This window comes from Scyliorhinus canicula, chromosome 11 (assembly GCF_902713615.1).
Source record: "Scyliorhinus canicula chromosome 11, sScyCan1.1, whole genome shotgun sequence".
Lineage (NCBI taxonomy): Eukaryota > Metazoa > Chordata > Chondrichthyes > Carcharhiniformes > Scyliorhinidae > Scyliorhinus > Scyliorhinus canicula.
Window position 1 is genome coordinate 127910620 of NC_052156.1, and position 21366 is coordinate 127931985.

The 21366-nt window shown below is 43.6% G+C and overlaps 1 protein-coding gene across 5 annotated transcripts in view; it reads right to left on the reverse strand.

The window, feature by feature from the left end:
• Window positions 1–21366, reverse strand: part of celsr1a (cadherin EGF LAG seven-pass G-type receptor 1a) — a 386197-nt gene that overhangs the window by 168832 nt on the left and 195999 nt on the right. For all 5 annotated transcript variants that reach the window (XM_038811388.1, XM_038811389.1, XM_038811386.1 and 2 more), the window contains exon 5: window positions 3450–3565. In XM_038811388.1, coding sequence (XP_038667316.1) covers window positions 3450–3565 — 116 coding nt within the window. The remainder of the gene's footprint in view (window positions 1–3449; window positions 3566–21366) is intronic.

Genomic DNA, 21366 nt, shown 5'->3' on the forward strand with positions numbered 1-21366 from the left:
CAGGACTGTACTCACCTCTACAAGCTGTGCTCACCAAAGGTGACACACGCCAAGCCGTAAAGTTAACAACAGGAGTTCAATAAGAGCAGCAACACAATAACGGAGAACAATATCTTTAGAAACTCAAATCATTGATTTTAAATTTAATTTTTTTTTCCAATTAAGGAGCAATTTAGCGTGCCCAATCCACTTACCCTGCACATCGTTGGGTTTGTGGGGGTGCCGCCCTCTTAACTCAAATAATTGATAACCACGTCATCGTGTATTACTAAGAGAATCTTAGGACGTCACGTAACGCAGTGCAATCTCAACACATATAAGTTTTGACAGCGTCCTTGCTTCTGTACAAAGTTTAAGCTCTAGAAACGTACAATTCTATTTTAAACTATTCCATGCAATCTCAATAGGCCTCCAAAGAACAACATAAACATGAAGCCCATTTGATTAAGACATGAAAATACAGAGACGACACAGTGTCGCAGTGATTAGCACTGCTGCTTCACAGTGCCGAGGACCCAGGTCCAAGTGGGGTCTGCACATTCTCCCAGTGTCTGCGTGGGACTCACCCCCATAACCCAAAGATGTGCAGGATAGGTAGATTGGCCATGCTAAATTTCCCCTGAATTGGACTTTTTAAAAAAAGTTGAAAATCCATCTTTTGTGGATGTTTAATAGATATTAAATCAACCTCGAAGGGATGTGTATATATGTTAATCATTGAAAGAAGGTGAAGTTAAATGGAAGTGATTCATTTATTTTTATTGTAAATTTAAAGCACCCAAAGGGGATATTTGAAAATGAAATGAAAATTGCTTATTGTCACAAGTAGGCTTCAAATGAAGTTACTGTGAAAAGCCCCTAGTCGCCACATTCCGGCACCTGTTCGGGGAGGCTGGTACGGGAATTGAACCGTGCTGCTGGCCTGCCTCGGTCTGCTTTAAAGCCAGTGATTTAGCCCTGTGCTAAACCAGCCCCTAAGCCTCATCATACCAATTAGCGTGGCCAATCCATCTACCCTGCACATCTTTTTGGGTTGTGGGGATGTGGCCCACGCGAACACTGAATGGAAACTACACATGGACAATGACCGGGGTCCTCGGCGTCATGAGGCAGCAGTGCTACCCATTGCGCCAACATGCTGCCCAAACGGAAGTGATTTTAACGCAAAGTGCATCACTAAACGCAATGGTGAAAAGATGTTGATTTTTAATGATATATTACTAATGCAGCTAATTGTTGGAAAATGCCATGTTTCTAACTTACTGTCCTAATTAAAGGCGGAGAGCCTTTTTGTCAGCCCAGCCCTCCCCCAACACAAGAATTTCACCAGGTGAAAGACAATGCTCTTCCGCTTAACATTTCTTACCCACTCCTACTGCTTTGTATTGGAGGCTAATCTTTCTTCTTTTGTACACTTTCTCCTACACCCCCTCTTAAAAAAAGAGGAACTTTATTTCTCTCATTTCTTTCAAAAGCTCATTAAATCTATATACCTTTAATCATGCTTTTGGATCCCCTCCCAATTTGTCCGGTTTCCTGTAAAACGCTGAGTTTTTCTAGATAGTCATTGTGTGAATTAGTATTTCTGCCTTCATTTGGCTAACAAGCTTCTTTCATTATTGAACATTATTTCTTTTACCCACACTATTTTCTGCTTCCCGGTTTCATGGGCACCAAAGAGAGGTGGGATGTTCTGAGCTGCAGATATTCTATGAACCCAGGAATATTGTTCTGTGCACAGAGATAGTGGGTGGGATTATCTGGCCCCAATACCAGCGGGGAGCATCACGGGCAGGACAGCAGAAGTTGGACAGCCATTAAAATTCAAAGGCTCTCCAAATGTTCCCACCCCACACACAAAGGTGCCCGCCCATGTTGGACGCGGAAAATCCGGGCCATTGTATTTCACATCTTGACCCCTCTGAGAATCAAACCTGGCTGCAAATGGACAAAAACTCAGTCTTTTGTTTGTGTGTCGTGCAACTCTGAAAAGTAAACCTCATGGGGGTCCCATTAACAAGTTAAACTCTCAGCCTGTTTAAACATCGGAGAAATGGGCAGATTTTCAGGCTTTGCTTGTATTTAAGAACTTCCAATTAAGGAAACGATGAAGCATTGCACTTTTGTAGAAATGGACCAAAACAATATTAAAAATATGGATACAATCGCCTATCAGCTACGAAAACCTTACAAGTTGGGAAATTAAATGAAAGCAGCTGGTAAAGGTTTCTTAGATTGTAACAGTTGGTACAAATCAAAGCACTAATGGACCCTTGTCTACACATAGCATATCTGTTATCAGGCTCTCAAAATGATCAACATGTGGTCGTCCATATGTTAGGTCTGCATGCAATTCTTATCCACATTAGCTTTTGTCAAAGTGCAGTAATGCTTAAGGCATTTTACAGGCTGCCAACATGATGCTGGGAGCAGCCTTAATTGATTCGGAGTGGGATTTCCACCCCTTCTGGGGGCAAATGCCACCCGAATGAGCTGCCCGCATATCTCATTGGTTGGCACCTCTGTAGTCTCTACCCAGAAGCAGAATTGAGTGGTGGGACTATAGACAGGCACCCAGAAGGAGGAGTGATGGAGCCCAGACTTAAAGATAAGTCTGGGATTTTAGATGGACCTGGCTGTTAGACCCCAGCGAGGAGGGAGGGAGGCAAGGCTTGCGAGACCAGGTCTTGGGGGGGGGGGGGGGGGGTGTGTGTGTGAAGAGAAGAGCGTTAAAAGGGGAGAGCTTCCGTCCAATGGGCACACAGGAGCACCTGCCAAAGGAGGCACACCCCTCCACCCTGTCAGGCTACACACCTTGCTTCTGCTTTCCTCTATGCATATAAAATAGAGGCAGAAGGTGGAATTGATTGCCTAACGAAGGGCTTCAATAGGCCTAAGGGCAGGTAGGCTGCTGGACAAGTTGAGGTTGGGTGGGAAGTCAACCCAATTCATTTTACAAGTCGCCCCCCGTGCTTTCAGGGCGGGTGTTGTAAAATCCAATGTACATGCTGCAGAGATAATTATCGATTACAGATCTTCAAAGTCTGCTTTCCTTCTCTAATGGATGTGTAATTATTTGGTGGACAGGTGCTTCAAATAGTGATTCAGAGATGTACCTTTTAAAAAAAAATCCAGGTCTAGATCGCACACTGTCAAAGCTTGTGTGTTTGAAAAAAAATATATATAATTTTTCTGGCCAGTTGCTGGTTTAAGACCTAAACAGCAGTGTTTGGGAAAGCTATGCAAAGCTACCCTCCTTGGCTGCTATCCCACAATAGCTCATCCCCTTCCAAGCGCACATGGCATTGAATGAATCCAGCCATAATTTCCTACTGTCTAAAGGACATCAAGTTTGAGTTGTGCCTGCTGCTAATCGGTGTTCACCATGGCTAACAGGTATACCCAATAATGCATTTCACATTCAAAATAGATGATAATTGCTGCCCTACCTGCTGAGAATGTTAGTTGGATTTGTTCTTCAATGATCTCCAGGGCAATAAAGTCATGTTTCTCATTAAAACGCCCATTGTAAAGTAGCAAGGCATTTCTCTCCTTTGTGGCAAACCTGCATTAGAAAGAGAAAATGAGAAAGAAAATAATCAATTAACAAGGCATGCCGGACGGAGTTGCTGCAAGGAAACCAATCCTGTTGTATTCTTACAACAGCATGTTTTGTCTCAGCTTAACAGTCCATCTTTTTTTTTAAATTTAGAGTAACCAATCCACCTACCCTGCACATGTTTGGGTTGTGGGGGGGCGAAAGCATGTGCAAATTCCACATGGACAGTGACCCAGAGCCGCGATCGAATCTGGGACCTCGGTGCCGTGAGGCAGCAGGGCTAATCCACTGCACCACCGTGCAGGTTAGGTGGATTGGCCGAGCTGGATTGGCTGAGCTAAATTGCCCTTAGTGTCCAAAATTGTCCTTAGTGTCCAAAAGGTAGGTGGGGTTACTGGGTTATGGGGATAGGGTGGAGGTGTTGACCTTGGGTATGGTGCTCTTTCCAAGAGCCGGTGCAGACTCGATGGGCCGAATGGCCTCCTTCTGCACTGTAAATTCTATGATCTATGATAACAGTCCATCCTTGAGTACTAGGATCTGGGAGGGAAATGTAAATCCATGCGTTCATTATAGGTAAATTTGGATAGGCATCCAGTTCATAAATTCATCGCAAACTTGGAGCAGATTACAGTAACATAATCATTCAACCTAATTTGCACTGGTCCTAATTCAGTTTCCTGGGTAGATCTTCCATCCAATCTGCACATTAACAGAGGCATGTAACATGCTTGTTTCAGCACCTTTGGAAACTAGGCCCCTTCAGCCTCCATTCGCCCCTACAGAACTCGAGCTAAGTGCTAGAGTGCTGCTGGGGAGCTCCAGGGTGCTGACTGAGTGACGACAGAGGATGGGTGAAATAATTCCAAGTCAGAAGGCTATTTGGCTTGGGAGGTAAACCTGCAAATGGTGGTGTTTCAGTGCACCTATTGCCCTTATCCTTCTCAGTGATAGAGGTCGCTGTTTTGAAACTGCTGTCAAAGGCGCCTTAAACTGCTGTCGAACGCGCCTTAGTGATTTGCTACAGTGCGTGCCTCTTGTATATGGTGCACATTTCTGCCACCGTGCGTCGGTGGTGGATGGAGTGAATGTTTAAACTGGTGGATTGGATATCGATCTACCCATAGAGGTGCCATTCTTACACTGAGCGCAGACAATCCAGAAGGGCTATTTTCTTCACAGCTTGTTAGGCCAGCTTGCCAACTTTGGAGTAGAACAGTGCCTTTCCGACATTCCAACTGATAGTTTGGGATGGACGCCACTGATGTGTCCTTACAATCGCAGAGAGTCTCAGGTGCCTGTGACTGCCACCATTGACCCTGGTAAAGTTCATGGGGTCAGGAGATGGGGGCCATGAAACATGCGCCAGAGTGTCCAAGCAGAAAATCCCACACAATCGCTTAGCAAGGAGAAAAATATACTTTATACCTATTATTTTGCAAATAAATTTAGAGTGCCCAATTCATTTTTTCCAATTAAGGGCCAATTTAGCATGGCCAATCGACCTACCCTGCACATCTTTGGGTTGTGGGGGTGAAACCCATGCAAACACGGGGAGAATGTGCAAACTCCACACGGAGACCCAGGGCTGGGATCGAACCTGGGACCTCAATGCCATGAGGCAGCAATGTTAAACACTGTGCCACCGTGCTGCCCTATACTTTATAACTATAAATAACCAATAAGGAAGAAGAGAAGAACAAACAAATAAATAAATTACTTGAATTCTAATTAAACGTTGCAAATCCATTGAAGGAAATGAAGAAAAACTGATAACGCAAGTTACAGCAAAGGAAAGCTTTTGACAGAAATATCAAAGTCACTTGCATCCTAAGCAAATTTTGTTTAGTGACAGATAATATTGCTGCCATTATATGTGGCCCATAAAGTAAAATATATATTTTAACCCCAGTTAGCGGTGTGATAAGTTGTGTTATTAAATCACGATTGTAGTTAAGATGAGAGGAATCCAGAAAACATCAGATACCAATTGTCCAGCAATGGAATTATTCATAAGCAATGTCAACCAAGACTGATCCACAAACAGTGTCAACGTTATAAAATTTAATGGGGGAGGGAAAGCAATCTCATTAGGTACGCATCTGCATCTAGGCATTTCATATTTTAATGTCAGAGTCATAGATGCTTACAGCACGGAAACAGACCCTTTGGCCCAGCTTGTCCACATCACCCATGTTAAGTGAAACTTGCTCTAAAGACATTCTGAATAAGCCTGTTAAAATGACAATTGGTCATAAGTGTCTGAGAAATGATAAACATGTTTAATCATTGTAGATAACTCGCGTCCATGCTGAAAACGATCTGCTGCTTGCAAGTTAACGTGCACATTGCTGGATTTGCAAATTAACTCTACCATCAGACAGGAAAACAAGGGGTGGTTCGTATCCAAGTTAAACAGGGGATCGACCAAGGGGTCTCCACAACTCACGCAAGACACATCATGGATCTCTGCTTTAAACTGGTCACTAATACATCAAATCTATACAACCTGCATTGGCAGAGAGCTTTTAAGGCCTTAAAACTACTGCACTGGCTTTAAATTAAATAAGCCTCGAGTGCTGAAGGGTTAATCTATCTACTTGGCCCCACGAGAAATTGATTAGCGGCACAAAATGAAGGGCTTATTGTTAAAACTGATACTTAGATCCCCTGAAGAGGCACAGCCCACACGGTAACAGACTCCTGGGGGTGGAAGTGAAAATAAAGCTTTACGAGGTAAAGCCCTCTTTTAAGTTTCAGAATCCCCATTTGCAGTCTGCAAGATACACTCGCTTCAGATGCACCTGACAGTGCATGCTTACTGGTCGTCTTCATCGTTTGCCCAGCATTGGGTAGCTTGCAGGGCTTCTCCATAATGTTAACAAAAAAAGCTTTCAGCTGCGACAGGTTCAGTCAGCCCTGCAATTACTCGTCAGTGATGATGTGTCTGATTTTCTCCCTCCCTAGCCCAGAGGCACAGGAGCCACTTGGAATGTCTCTACCTCTATCCGAATGACCAAATTGGCTGAGGAAAGGGGTTTGAATCAGAAATTTTCCTAGTTTGTCTGGCTCTGGTCCACGCTGAACAGCGTATTTTTCACATCGAACCACCTGAGGAGCAGAATTTTGTGTCTGGTAGATGTTGGAAAGTAGAGTCACAGAATGATACAGAAAGGGTGAGCAGTTCATTATTCATAGAATTTCATTTCATGGCCATTCTAAGATGATTTATTCCTGGATTCGGACAATGATTCATCTGGTTAGCATTTCCTTAACACTAATGCTACTGTTCCTGCTTCTCCACATCACGTATAAAGACCCACCTTCTTCAACCCAGAAGTCAGACTACAGTTTACAAATCAAACTCTTTCCGCTATTCTCCTTGAACTCTAGCAGGTGGATTGGTCTCAGTGAACCACAAGATAAATATTGGCCAGAATCACCATAGCCAAAAACCAGCTTACTCATTAGAAATCCATTAGATGACACATTCTGAAAATCGAAACAAACCTACTGGTGCTAACCTGAAAAGGCATATAACCAACAGACTGCACAAAAAAGTATGGCTAATCTTTAAATCAACAAAAGAAAATATGGAGAATGACACATGAAGCTTTATTTTCATTACCACCGTCGTGAGTCTGATACTGCGTGTGGTTTTGCCCCTTAAGGGGATTTAAGTATTTGTCTTAATAATAAATCCTTCATTTTGTGCCACTAATCAATTTCTAGTGGGGGCCAAGTAACACTTCAGCTCCAGAGGCCTATTTCATTTAAAAGGTGATGAAGTGGTTTTAAAGCCTTAAAAATAACACCAAGATAGCTGGAGGAAAACATGAAAATTATCTGCTCAAGTATTACAAATATATTAAATGTGCATAGCTTGCCAAGTTGGCCACATCTGGTTACACTGAGGGAAAATTAGTTGACAGTACAAACACTGGGGGGGATGGCATACACGATGTGCTGACAGAAAAGTAGGTACTCAACAGGGTACTGACACGACAGTCAACATCGAATTCTGGACACCCTTCACCAAGAAACTAATTGTTTAGGAAGAAGGCAAATAGTACATTAGACCATAAGATGTAGAAGCAGAAGTTAAGTAATTTGGCTCATCGAGTCAGCTTCACCAATCAATGAGATAATGGCTGATCTGATATGATCCTCAACCCCACTTTCCCACCTTATCCCTAGAGCCCTTCATGTTGGCCTTCGTCACGAGGGGATGAGAATACAGGAGTCAAGATGTCTTCCTGTAATCCTATAGAGCCTTGGTAAGACTGCATCTGGAGTATTGTCCACAGTTTTAATCGCATTACTTTAAGAAGAATATTCTTGCCACAGAAGAGGTTCACCAGACTAATCCCTGGGATGGTGGGATTGTCCTGTGAGGAATTTTCGAGGACACTGGAGCTGTATTCTGTAGCAGTTTGAAGAATGAGAGATGATTTCATCGAAACATACAAAATTCTTAAAGGGTGGCGACAGGATAAATGTCGACAGGATATTTTCCCTGGCTGGCAAGTCTAGAACATGACCACACAGTATAAGAATCAGAAGCAGACCATTTAAGACTGTGATAAGGAGGAATTTCTTCACTCAGAGGCTGGTGAATCTTTGAATTCTCTACCCCAAAGGGCTGTGGAAACACTAAGCATGTTCAGGAAAGAAATAGATAGATTTCTGGATATTAGTGGCATCAAGGGACGTGAGGACAGCGCAGGAAAGTGGCATTGAGGTAGGTGATCAGCCATGGTCTAATTCAACGGCGGAGCAGGTTCAATGGGCGAACTGACTTCTCCTGTTTCATGTAGAAGTGAAACAGAAAAGGGATCAACCCATTAATTTGAAATAGATTAGCTCTGTGGCATGTTTCACACCAGCACAAATTCTGATGCTGATCAAGAAATCATTTTCTGTACACAATATTACCTACAATATTCAGTTACAATGTAATGATGGCAACAGACATTCTGAAAAAAAAATGCCTGTGACACTTTTGTGTCCTTTTCCCTTTTCTCATTATGGTTTGTGGGGGTGAGACCCACGCAGACACAGGGAGAATGTGCAAACTCCACATGGACAATGACCCAGGGCCGGGATCGAACCCAGGTCCTCAGCGCCGTGAGGCAGCAGTGCTAATCACTGCACTACCGTGCCGACCACCCGTGTAGCCTTTGCGAGGACCACAAAGAATCCAGCATGCGTTTGCAGAGTCAAACAGAAAGTAACTTTACTTACAACAATATGTACACCGTACCAGTAGTTCACTACTGGTTCCCTCTCTAGCCGGCACCACACTGGCCAATTTTATTTATACAACTGCACTGCTAATGATTGCCTCATTCCCCTTATAATAATAATAACCTTTATTGTCACAAGTAGGTTTACATTAAACTGCAATGAAGTTACTGTGAAAAGCCCCTGGTCGCCACATTCCGACACCTGTTCGGAAACACGGAGAAAGAATTCAGAATTCTGAGCTGGTACGGGAATTGAACCCGCGCTTCTGGCCTTGTTCTGCATCACAAACCTATTGGGGGAATCTCATATTCCCCAAGGACCATGGGGGTAACCAATTGTTCCCAGTCAATAGGATCCGGGCAGGTTATAATAAAGTGGCCATCAATGTCAAGGCAGAAGTATAAAAAGGAGTCAGCCACGTACAGTAACAATACAGATTTGAGTGATCATGAGTTTCAACTGGAGGAACACAATGGCTGAAATTCTACGGTCAGCATTGAAGCAAAGGTGCTTGCCACGGACCTAGAAGTAAACTTCTCACAAAGAGCAAGCAGCTTCTTCAGCATGGTTTCCCCTTTCCTGATGTCAGTTTGTTTCTGACACTGTGAGAGGATCTCTTGCAGGGTTAAGGAGCCAATCACATTGATATATTCTCAGACAGGAAAGCAGTAAAAAAACTCTAATTCCTTCACTTTACATTTTTGAATTTTACAACTAATAAATTTTACAAATAATAACTAATTTTACAAAATAAATGATTACGGCATGCAAGTAGGGTGGAAGCTAACAGATCACAAACAAAATATATTCAAAAATGTTCTAAAAATCTGTAGATTTCTGATAATGTAGAACATAAAATTATTCTTCCCTGCTCGTGACATTGCTAAACACTAATTATGAATGTAGTACGCTGTTAAAAACCCAGTTACATCTTGTTCAATAAAGTGTAATGGTTTGGGTATGAGGCACAAATTAGCAAGGATAGATTGTGGAACCTTACTAAAGGGGTTGACGGTGGATAGGCAATGGTTCATATTTAAAGACTGTGTGCATGAATTACAACAATTATTCATTCCTGTCTGGCGCAACAATAAAATGGCTTACAAAATAAATTAGGGATGGTATTAAATCCAAAAGGGAAACATATAAAATTACCAGAAAAAGCAGCATGGGATTGGGAGAATTTTAAAATTCAGCAGAAAGAGGACAAAAAATTTGATGAAGTGGGGGAAAATTGAGTGCGAGAGTAAAATTGCAGAGAACATAGAAGCTGACTGTAAAAACTTCTATAAATATGGGAAGAGAAAAAGTTTAGTAAAGACAAATATAGGTCCCTTACACTCAGAAACCACTGAAAATATAATGGGGAACAAAGAAATGGCAGAAGAATTTAACACATACTTTGGTTCAATCTTCACAAAAGAGTGCACAAATAACCCCCAGAAATGTTTGCGAACCAATGGTCTAATGAGAGGGTGGAATTGAAGTAAATCAGTATTAGTAAGAAAATGGTGCTGGGGAAATTAATGGGGTTAAAGGCTGACAAGTCACCATGGCCGGAGTATTAAAGGAGGTGGCCCTGGAGATATTGGATGCATTGGCGGTCAACGTCCAAAATTCTATAGACTCTGGAGCAATTCCTACAGATTGGAAGGTGGCGAATGTAACTCAACAATTTAAAAAGGGAGGGAGAATGATAGACCGGGAGAATGATAGGCCGGTTCGCCTGACATCAGTAGTGGGAAAGATGCTAGAGTCAATCTTAAAAGATATGATTTGGAACATTCCAGAATATTTGGAAAGCATCAATGGGATTAGACAAAGCCATCATGGGTTTATGAAAGGCAAATCACACTTACCAAGTCTACTGGCATTTTTTGAGGCTGTAACTAATAGAATAGATAAGAGAGAACCAGTGGATGTGGTGTATTTGGACTTTCAGAAGGCTTTTCATAAGGTGCCTCATAAGAGGTTAATGGGCAAAATTAAAGCACATGGGATAGGGGATATTGATAGATTATTGATTTATTGATGTATTTAGGTGCTGATTGAGTGCATAGCTAGAGAATGGAATTATTCAAAAAGCTCTGACTGTGAAAAGATAGTCATTGTTTCAGATAATGAATAAACTATTGAACTTTAGGGTCATGTCTGCAGAAATTTAGACATTGTTTCAATGAATGTTTCATATAATGAATAGACCATTGTATTCCAATGCATTAATAATAAGAATGTATCAAATAATTAGTTAGAGGAACGTTAATGGCTAGCTGTGGCATGGAAATCCCATTCTCGTAAGGCGGCGCATATAGACACTGATGGATACCAGTCAATTTTAAATAATGGCCAATATTTACTTAATAGATTGTTTGCCCTCTAAGTAACAGACATCTATTTGAACAAACCAGGAGGTTTCAGCTGAGAATTAGAAGCCAATGAGAGTAAAAGAGGGATTAAACAATAGATATGAATTCCCATAAAAATAAGACCTCATGGGCAAGGTTTTGTTCCCGAATTCCTGAATCGTCTATCCGTTTGTTTGTGTTTAAAGTGATTTCTTTATGCTTTTATGTTGAAATTTTTTTTTTGCCATGTGTTTCACTCTTGAATATATTGATATTTTGTTTCTAAGTTTTGATTCAGTTCTTATTCAAGTGTATTCAGTAGAATAATTAGCAATAAAGATATATTTTTGATACCTCCAATCAATCGGACTATCACCTCTCATTAGAAGATAAAATAAGTGATCCTACAATTAGCATGGATCAAGAATTGGTTGACAGACAGCAGACAGAGAGTGGGCATAAATGAGTCTTTTTCCAAGTGGCAGGCAGTGACTAGTGGGATACTGCAGGGATCATTGCTTAGGCCCCAGCTCTGCACGAGGGAACCAAATGTAACATTTCCAAGTTTGCTGATGATACAAAACTGGGCGGAATTGTGAGTTGCAAGGAGGCTTCAAGGTGATTTAGACAAGTTGAGTGAGTGGGTGAACACATGGCAGATGCAGCACAATACGGCTAAATGTGATGTTATACATTTTGGTGTGAAAAACAGAACGGAAAAGTATTATTTAAATGGTGATATATTGGGAAGTGTGGATGTTGAAAGGGATCTGTGTGTCCTTGTGCACCAGTCAATGAAAGTGGGGAGGCAAATGCAGAAAGCAATTAGGAATGCAAATGGTACGTTGTTCTTCATTGCAAGAGGATTTGAGTTCAGAAGTAGGGATGTCGTACTGAATTAAACAAGGCCTTGGTGAGACCATACCTGGAGTATCGCATGCAGTGTTGGTCTCAATACCTAAAAAAGGATACTTGCTATGGAGGGAGTACAGCTGAGGTTCACTGGCTGATAACTGGTTGGAGAGACTGTCCTTTGAGGGGAGATAGGTTTGACTGTGCCTGTATTCACTAGCGTTTAGATGGATGAGAGGAAATCTTTTTAAAAAAATTTAAAAAATTTAGAGTGCCCAATTTTTTCCAATTAAGGGGCAATTTAGCATGGCCAATCCACCTATCCTGGACGTCTTTGGGTTGTGGGGATGAAACCCACGCAAACACGGGGAGAATGTGCAAACTCCACACAGACAGTGACCCAGGGCCGGGATTCGAACCCGGGTCCTCAGCGCCGTAGGCAGCAATGCTAACCACTGTGCCACCGTGCTGCCCGATGAGAGGAAATCTGATTGAAACGCATAAAATTCTAGCAAGACTGGACAGACTATATGTCTAATGGCCTTCTTCTGTGCTGTTACTTTTCTATGGTTCTATGTTTTCTTCGGTTGGGGATCTAGAACCAGGTTACACAGTCTCAGGATACGGAGGAGACCATTTAGGACTGAAATGAGAAAAGATTTCTTCACTCAAAGGGTAGCGGACTTGTAGAATTCTCTACCACAGAAGGCTGTGGAGGCCAAGTCACTGAATGTATTCAGGAATGAGATGGCATCAAGGGGTTTGGGGAGAAAGGGGAATATGGCATGAAGATCAAGGATCAGTCATGATCATTTTGAATGGCAGAGCAGGTTCAAAGGGCTGACTGGCCTACTCCTGCTCCTATTTTCTCCATGTGAAATGTTTTTATAGTGAGACTAAGAGCAAAAGAATTAAAGTTCTAGTCAGTTCAATGGTTTCCAATTGATGGAAGGACCTCAGCAGCACATCCTCTGGGGATTTTTAGAAACACTGACAACAACTTTCCTTTTTTAACTACATACTTGCAGTAGTGGTTGACAATTTCAGCGGAATAATGACAGAAAATTTCAAGAGTTTTGCCATCATTATGGTGGGCCAATATTACAGAGCAAATACGGAGGCTGGATTAATGCACTGGATCTTAGTGCAAACAGAAGAAGCACAAGGATATATCGCAAGCACAACCCAAAAGTGCAGTCAAGGTTTTTGACCCAATAGGGAAGGAAAAATAAGGGGGTGATGCTGAAGATGATTTTCTTTCCTTTCTTCACGAGGCACACCGCTTTCCAAAGTCGTCAGGCCTAGATCGGCTAAATTTGGCTTTCCACCCTATGTCATGGCTGTTTATGATTGTTTATACTCATGTATAAGATGAGAATTTTAATGTGGGCATCACTGCCTAGACCAGCATATATTGCCCATCCGTAGTTGCCCATCAGAATGGGGTGATGAGTTGCCTTCTTGAACTGCTGCAGTCCCCTTAAGTGTAGGTACATCCCCAATGCAGTTAGGGAGGAATTCCAGGATTTTGACCCAGCGACAGTGAAGGAACAGCGATATATGTCCATGTAGGGAAAGTGAGTGAATTGGAGGGGAAACCACCTGGTATTGATGTCCCCAGGGATTTGCTGCTCTTGCCCTTCTAGATGGTAGTGGTAGTAGGTTTGGAAGGTGCTGCCTAAGAAACCTTGGTGAGTCTCTGCAATGCATCTTGTAGATAGTACACACATTGCCACTGTTCGTTGGTGGTGGAGGGATTGAATGTTTGTGGAAGTGGTGCTAATCAAGCGTGTTGCTTGATTGGGGGGGGGGGGGGGGGGGGGGGGGGGGTATTTGTTAACATGGAGGCAAAGATTTTTTGCGATTTGACTGGTATGTTGGGGGAATCACATGGTATACAGATTATACAGATTGCTTTGTGCACAGTACATGTAGCAATTAGTCATTCTAAAAGTACTGCAACATTCTCGGGAAGGCCTCAATTATTGTGCGAACACAGTACTTGAGCTATAATTACATTTTAAAACTGTTAAAAGGACAACTCAGCTATCAGATTCCTGGACAATAGTAAACACCTGAAAGCACATACTTTCTTGCAACAATTTGCTCTTTAACATGGCAAATGATTTGTTACAAAGTACTGAATTAGTTATAACTAGAAAAACCTGCCAAATCATTAATACCATTGGCAAGTTATGGAATGGTGCTGAAAGGGGCTGTTAATCCTAAGAGTTTATTATAAACTTAAAAAACATGCACATACAATGTATTTTCATCACCAGAAAGATTTCCCATTGAATTCGCAGGATAAAGACCGAGAAATACAATTATGAAAACGGCAGAACTTGCCGGATTTTTAAAACTCTGTTCACATTGTGGTAGTTCAAGGACTGCAGACATATTTCTGTCTGTTCCAATTTTTACAATTTAAAAAAAATAAATTTAGAATATCCAATTCATTTTTTCCAATTAAGGGGCAATTTAACATGGCTAATCCACCTAACCTGCACATCTTTGGGTTGTGGAAGTGAAACCCACGCAGACACAGGGAGAATGTGCAAACTCCTCACAGTGACCCAGGGCCGGGATTCGAACCCGGGTCCTCAGCGCCGTAGGCAGCAATGCTAACCACTGTGCCACCGTGCCGCCCTGTTTGTTCCAATTTCAAGTGCGAGGAGAATACGACTTGCATAAAAAGAAAGTGCTGACCGCTGAGACGACAAGCAGAAGGCACAGAGAGTGACTGAATACCTCATTGCAAACCTGACAACTTGCCAAATGATTATGTCATAAAACTTCTGCTTTTTTTCAAAAGTGGTTTTTGTTGCATTAAATCAAATCTCAATATTTATCTGGATTTCTTGTCATTCCCAAAGATACAAGCTGGCAATAAATTTTAATTCTTTCCTTGAATCTCTGGGGTACCAAGCACTGTTTCCATGGCGACACCAATAGATTTTGTTAAGTGTACCAGGGCTTGGACAGGATTAAACAAATGGGTATTCGGAATTTAGCATGCTGTCCATTATGTAAAGAGCCGCCTCAGTTCATTAACATGCATGAAGCAACACTCGGGCAAGGTAGAGCCAAAGGATCCTTTGTGGAAAAATGAGAGGCATTCTCCGATATCCAGTCCATTTTATAACTCGCTGGAAAAATGCCAGGGCACATAATTTAAAACTAAGCCAACCAATGAATATGGGGAACACAGATTGATTGGAATACAAAGTCAATGTAAAAAGGAACAAATCAGCTTTTTGCAAGAACATCTCAGCATAGTCACTATGTGTTAACTACAGGTTACAATCCCCTGATTTCCAAGTATGAGTATCAACAGTGAGAGTAAGCGAACATGTAATCACCAATCAGAGTCACATAGCGGAAGTTTTCCTATGTGCTTCGTGATGTACAACACTGCAAATTATAATCAAGCGCCTATTTTTTCTGCTCCCACTGCCAGCTGGATACCTTCTCCACCAGCCACACATATTGGGATGTCGCAGGCACACTTGCTAATTCTTTTCAACAATATTTGTTGGGGTCTCAAGGATGCACACTTCTATAATATTGATAATTATATGTGTACATTGAAGCATTATTCTATGAGCCATTGCACAAGAGTACAATGATATTTTCTGATGTCATTTTATATGTAAATACTTTGCACGGCTATATATTCCTATACCTAGTTTAGGAATGCACTGTGTATCCAGATTCTTTAGTGCCTGCAGGAAGAATGGGCCATTGGGAGTAAAGGAGGTCAGGAATATGAAGCAGTTTGCTTGGCCCTGGATTAGTTAGAATCAGGGAAAGATCATGTTGGTGCTGTTCATGGAATAGTGGGCCGCTTTCGATACCAATGGGACACTTTCGGTTTAGAGGGTCTCTAAGAACATCCTTAACACGGCCTAATATTTCTATGCTTCCAAAGAGCATAAACATTGTTCTGATTGGCAGACACCAATTTATCTCAAGTGTCTGTTACAACTGGGGTAAGAGCCACGACAGCCTGCTCAGAGAGGAGGCCTCTCTCGCAGGCCCACTGGCCATAATCCTATCTTGGGTTTGTTCACAATAATCTCTCAGATGACAGTCAACAATGGCTGGATAAGGGTAGCGTGGCCAGAATATTGTGCAGGAAGATGTACTTCCAAACACAGCTGTACCGCAGAATGGTTTGAGGGATTATTAGCTGGAAAATTTGGGCGGCATGGTGGCACAGTGATTAGCACTGCTGCCTCACAGCGCCAGGGACCTGTGTTTAATTCCGGTCTTGGGAGACTGTGTGGAGTTTGCACATTCTCCCCATATCTGTGTGGGTTTCCTCCAGGTGCTCCGGTTTCTTCCCACAGTCCAAATATGTGCAGGTTAGGTGGATTGGCCATGATAAAATTGCTCCTTAGTGTCCAGGTCAGATGGGGTTATGGGGATAGGACGGGGTAGTGGGCCTAAGTAGGACGTTCTTTCAGAGAGTCGGAGCGGACTCGATGGAACAAATGGACTCCTCCTGCACTGCAGGGATCCTATGCTTCTAAGGTGTAACTTTACTTTACTGCTGGCAAAGGCATTTACAAAATGACTATTTGTTATGCAATTCTTCCTCCGTCAAGAGTCACTCCAAGGCACATTCTCGGACAAGCTTCAAGTTCTCTACTTTCTTCCCCCTTGGCTGGAGGCGTCCAGGGGCTGGTGTAGCACAGGGCTAAATAGCTGGCTTTTAAAGCAGACCCAGGCAGGCCAGCAGCATGGGTTGAATTCCCGTACCAGCCTCCCTGAACAGGCACCGAAATGTGGTGACTCGGGGCTTTTCACAGTAACTTCATTTGAAGCCGACTTGTGACAATAAGCGATTTTCATTTCATAGAGGTAAAAAAGTTGCAAAAACAACTTGCATATTTTCAGCACATTTTAATAAATTCCCCACTTCATTTCAAACAAGCAATTATCAAACAAAATTTGACACTGAGCCACATGGGAGGTATTAGAGCAGGTGACTAAAAGCCTGGTCGAATATGGTTTTAGGGGTGTGGGGTACATCAAATGAGGAGAGAAGCAGGGAGGTTTTGGAGAGATTCTAAAGCTTAGAACCAAGGCAGCTAAAGGCATGGAGACCAATGGTGGACTGATGAAAATCAAAAATATATAAAAAGCTAGAATCGGCAACGGGGAGGGCAGTAGGGCAACTGTGTAGGCCAAGAGGGGTGCAATACGAGCATGGGGAGAAGGCAAGCCGCACACTGGCGTACCAGCTGTGGAGGCAGGCTGCATCCAGGGAAATATTGAAGATCCGGACTGGGGCTGGGGATGTGGTGTCGGAGCCAGGGAAGACAAATGAGGCATTTAGAGAGTATTACCAGGGACTTTATGAGGCAGACCCAGGAGGGGAGGAGGGGGACATGGGGTGGTTTCTGGACGAGCTGGAATTTCCCCAGGTGGAGGAAGCAAAGAGGCAGGCGTTGGAGGAGCCCCTGGGGCTGAGGGCTGGATAGTATCAGGGTATGAAGTCGGGGAAGACCCCCTGGGCTGGATTGGTACCCGGCGGAATTTTATAAGGAATTTGCGGCGGACCTGGCACCACATCTGTTGGGGGTGTTTAATGAAGCACTGGAGAAGGTGGAGTTGCCGGAGACGATGACACAGGCAGTAATCACACTAATCCCCAAAAAAGGGAAAGATCCAGTGGAATGCGGGTCGTATAGACCCATATCACTACTGAACACGGATGTGAAAATATTGGCTAAGTTGTTGGCGGGAAGGATGGAGGACTGTGTTCCGGGGATGGTTGCAGAAGATCAAACAGGCTACGTGAAAGGCCGGAGCTCGCGATTAATATAAGATGGCTGTTGAATGTGGTGATTAATCCATCGGGGGCACTGGGACTGGAGGTGGTGGTGGTCATGGACGCGGAGAAGACATTTGATTGGGTGGAGTGGCAGTACTTGTTCGAAGTTTTGGGAAGGTTTGGGCCGAGATTTGTGGCATGGGTCAGGATGCTGTATGTGGGGCCAAGAGCGAGGGTGAGGACGAATTATATGAGCTCACAAAGCTTTGACTTACGAGGCAGGGGTGCCCGCTGTCACTGCTGTTGTTTGCGCTGGCCACAGAGCCATTGGCGATGGCTCTCAGGGGGTCGGCAGAGGGCAGGGGATAATGAGGGGACAGAGGGAGCATCGGGTTTCACTCTATGCCGATGACCTCTTGCTGTATGTTTCGGATCCATTGGATTATGGGCCTGCTGGGGAGGTTTGGAGGGTTCCCAGGGTACAAGCTGAATGCAGGGTAAATGAGCTGGCACAGCAGGCACGGTGAATGAGCTGGCACAGCAGGCTAATTTAGGGGATGCCATTTACGGTAGCGAGGGTTAAGTTTAGGTATTTGGGGATTGAGGTAGCGAGGGAACAGACGGGGCTCCATAACTGGAATTTAACGAAGCTGGTGGAGGAGGCCAGGGAGGATCTTAGGAGGTGGGATACACTACACTCATCGTGGGCAGGGAGGGTCCAAGTGGTGAAAATAAATATTCTGCCGAGGTTCTTGTTTATCTTTAAGGCTCTCCCTATCTTTATACCAAAGACCTTTTTTCGGAAAGTGGACACGATGATCTCGGACTTTGTATGGGTGGGGAAGGTGCCGACGTTGGGGAGGACCCTGCTACAGAGGCAGAAGGGGCGGTTGGCGTTGCTGAACTTGCTGCATTATTATTGGCCGGCGAATGTGGACAAGGTGCGGCGATGGTGGGAAGGAGAAGGGGTAGAGTGGGTTAGGATGGAGGAGGAATTTTGGAAGGGGCCTAGTTTGAGGGCTATGGTGTCGGCTGCGTTGCCAATGGCTCCGAGTAGGTATTCAAGGAGCCCAGTGGTGCAGTCCACAGTGAAAATATGGAATCAGTTGAGGAGACAGTTTAGGGTGGAAGGGATGTCGGTGCTAATGCTGCTGTGCGAGAATAATGGGTTTGAGCCGGGGGACGGGGGGAACGAAGGGGGGGGGGGGGGGGGGGGGGGGGGGATTGATAGTATATACAGGAGGTGGAGAGACATGGGGCTGGTCAAAGCGCGGGATTTAGATTTGGAGGAAGGGTTTGGCAGTCTGGAGGAGCACAGGGAGAGAGTAGAGCTGCCGAGGAGCAGTGAGTTCAGGTATCTGCAGGTTAGGGACTTTGGAAGGTGTGAGGAAGAAGGGGTAGAGTCAAGAGAGCCTGAAGGATAAGAACCTACGAAAAATCTGTAAGGGGTTCCCGGTATACCCTGCTGGAGTGACTGCTGCTTCCGGATGTGGAAGGGGAGGGAAAAATTGGGGATATATACAAGTGGCTGGGGAGCAGGGAGGTGAAGTTTAAGGAGAAATAGGAAGCGGGAGTTGGGAATGGAGATCAATTGGGGAGTATGGAGTGAGGCACTGCGAAGGATAAACGGGACCTCCTCTTGTGCAAGAATGCGCCTGATACAGTTTAAGGTGGTGCACAGGGTGCATATGACTCGGGCGAGAATTAGTAGATGAGTGCGAGAGGTGTGGGCAGGGGCCAGCGAATCATGCGCATATGTTTTGGGGTTTCAAAAAGTTGGGAAGATTCTGGGCAGGAGTTGCCCCTTAATTGGAAAAAATGAATTGGATACTCTAATTTTTTTTTTTTAAAGGAATCAATCTGGAGAACTTTTGCTGCACTCCCTCCAAGATAAATATATATTTACAGCATCAGTGAATCCCTATAGTGCGGAAGGAGGTCATTTGGCTCATCAGTCTACACCGACCCTTTGAAAGATTACCCCTATCTAGGCCCAATCCCCTGCCCGATTCCAGCAACACCACCCTACAGGGCAATTTAGCATGGCCAACCCACCTAACGTGAACATCTTTGGACTGAGGGAGGAAACCCACGCAGACATGGAGAAAATGTGCAAACTCCACACGGTCACCCAAGGTCGGAATTGAACCTGGGTCTCTGGCGTGCGAGGCTGCAGGGCTAACCACTGTGCCACCGTACCGCCTGAAATCACCATTGGCAAGAAGATTCAGACTGCTTTGTCCTAAAGGTGCCGTCACCAAAGCCTTATGAGATTATAATTATCATTCCTGGGATTGTCCTCTGTAAAAGTATTTCACAGGTTGGGCCTGTATCCGCTGGAGTTTAGAAGAAAGAGGGGTGACCGTAATAAAATATATAAGATCCGGAGAGTAAATACCAGAAGGATATTTCCGCTTGTGCGGGAGACTATAACTAGGGGACATTTAAGAAAAAGACGGAGACTTTTATGGATGAGGTGAGACAAATTATTTTCTCTGGGGACTGTCAGTCCCCAGAAAGCAGAGGAGGCTGGGTTATTGGACTCATTCAAGACAGAGTTAGGCAGAGATATCTTTGATAAACAAGGGAGTCAAAGGTAATTGGGGGGAGTCAGAAAAGTGAAATTGAGATCGTCAGATCAGCCATGATCTTATGGAATGGTGGAGCAGGATCAAAGATCCGAGTCGCATACTCCTGTATCAAAGTCCCATCTTCCTATGCACTTCTTTACTGGGATACTTCAATGAGTTCTTGAGAAAGACTAACATAACATTTGCTTTCCTAATTGCCTGATATATTTTCCTGTTAATTTCTATGGTTTATGTACAAGGACACACAGGTGCTTCTGAGTGCCAATGTTTCCCAGTACTCTTCACTATTTAAACATATTCTTTCCAAATCAGTTAACTTCACACATCTTCATATTTTATTATAGCTAGCCTGTTGTATTGCTCATTCGACTAATCTTCCCATGTCCCTTTGCAGCCTCTTTGTGTCATTCCCAAGTGTAAATGACACTACAAGTTAGCTAATGGAAACAGATCAATATACCAAAGGTCAATAAAAATAAACAGTAACTATTTTGCAAGAGATTCCAGCAATAGTACTGAAGACCCATGCTCCACAACTTGCCATGTCCCTAGCGAAGCTGTTCCAGTACAGTTACAATACTGGTATCTACCGAAAAAGGTGGAAAATTGCCCAAGTATGTCCTGTCCACAAAAAGCAGGACAAATCCAACCCAACCAAACACTGCCCCATCAATGTACCTTGATCATCGTCAAAGTGATGGAATGTGTCATTGACATTGCTATCAACTGGTACTTACTCAGCAATAATTTGCTCATCGACGCTCGGTTTGGGCTCTGCCAGCGCCTTCAACTCCTGATCTCATTACAGCCTTGGTCCAAACACGGACCAAAGGTCTGAAATCAAGAGGTGAGGTAAGAGCAACGGCCCTTGACATCAAGGCAGCAATTGACTGAAAGGAGAATCAAGGAGCAAAACTGAAGTCAGTAGGAAGCCATTTGGACACCTCCACTAATTGGGAGTAATACCGTTATTTTTCTTTTTTGTTATAA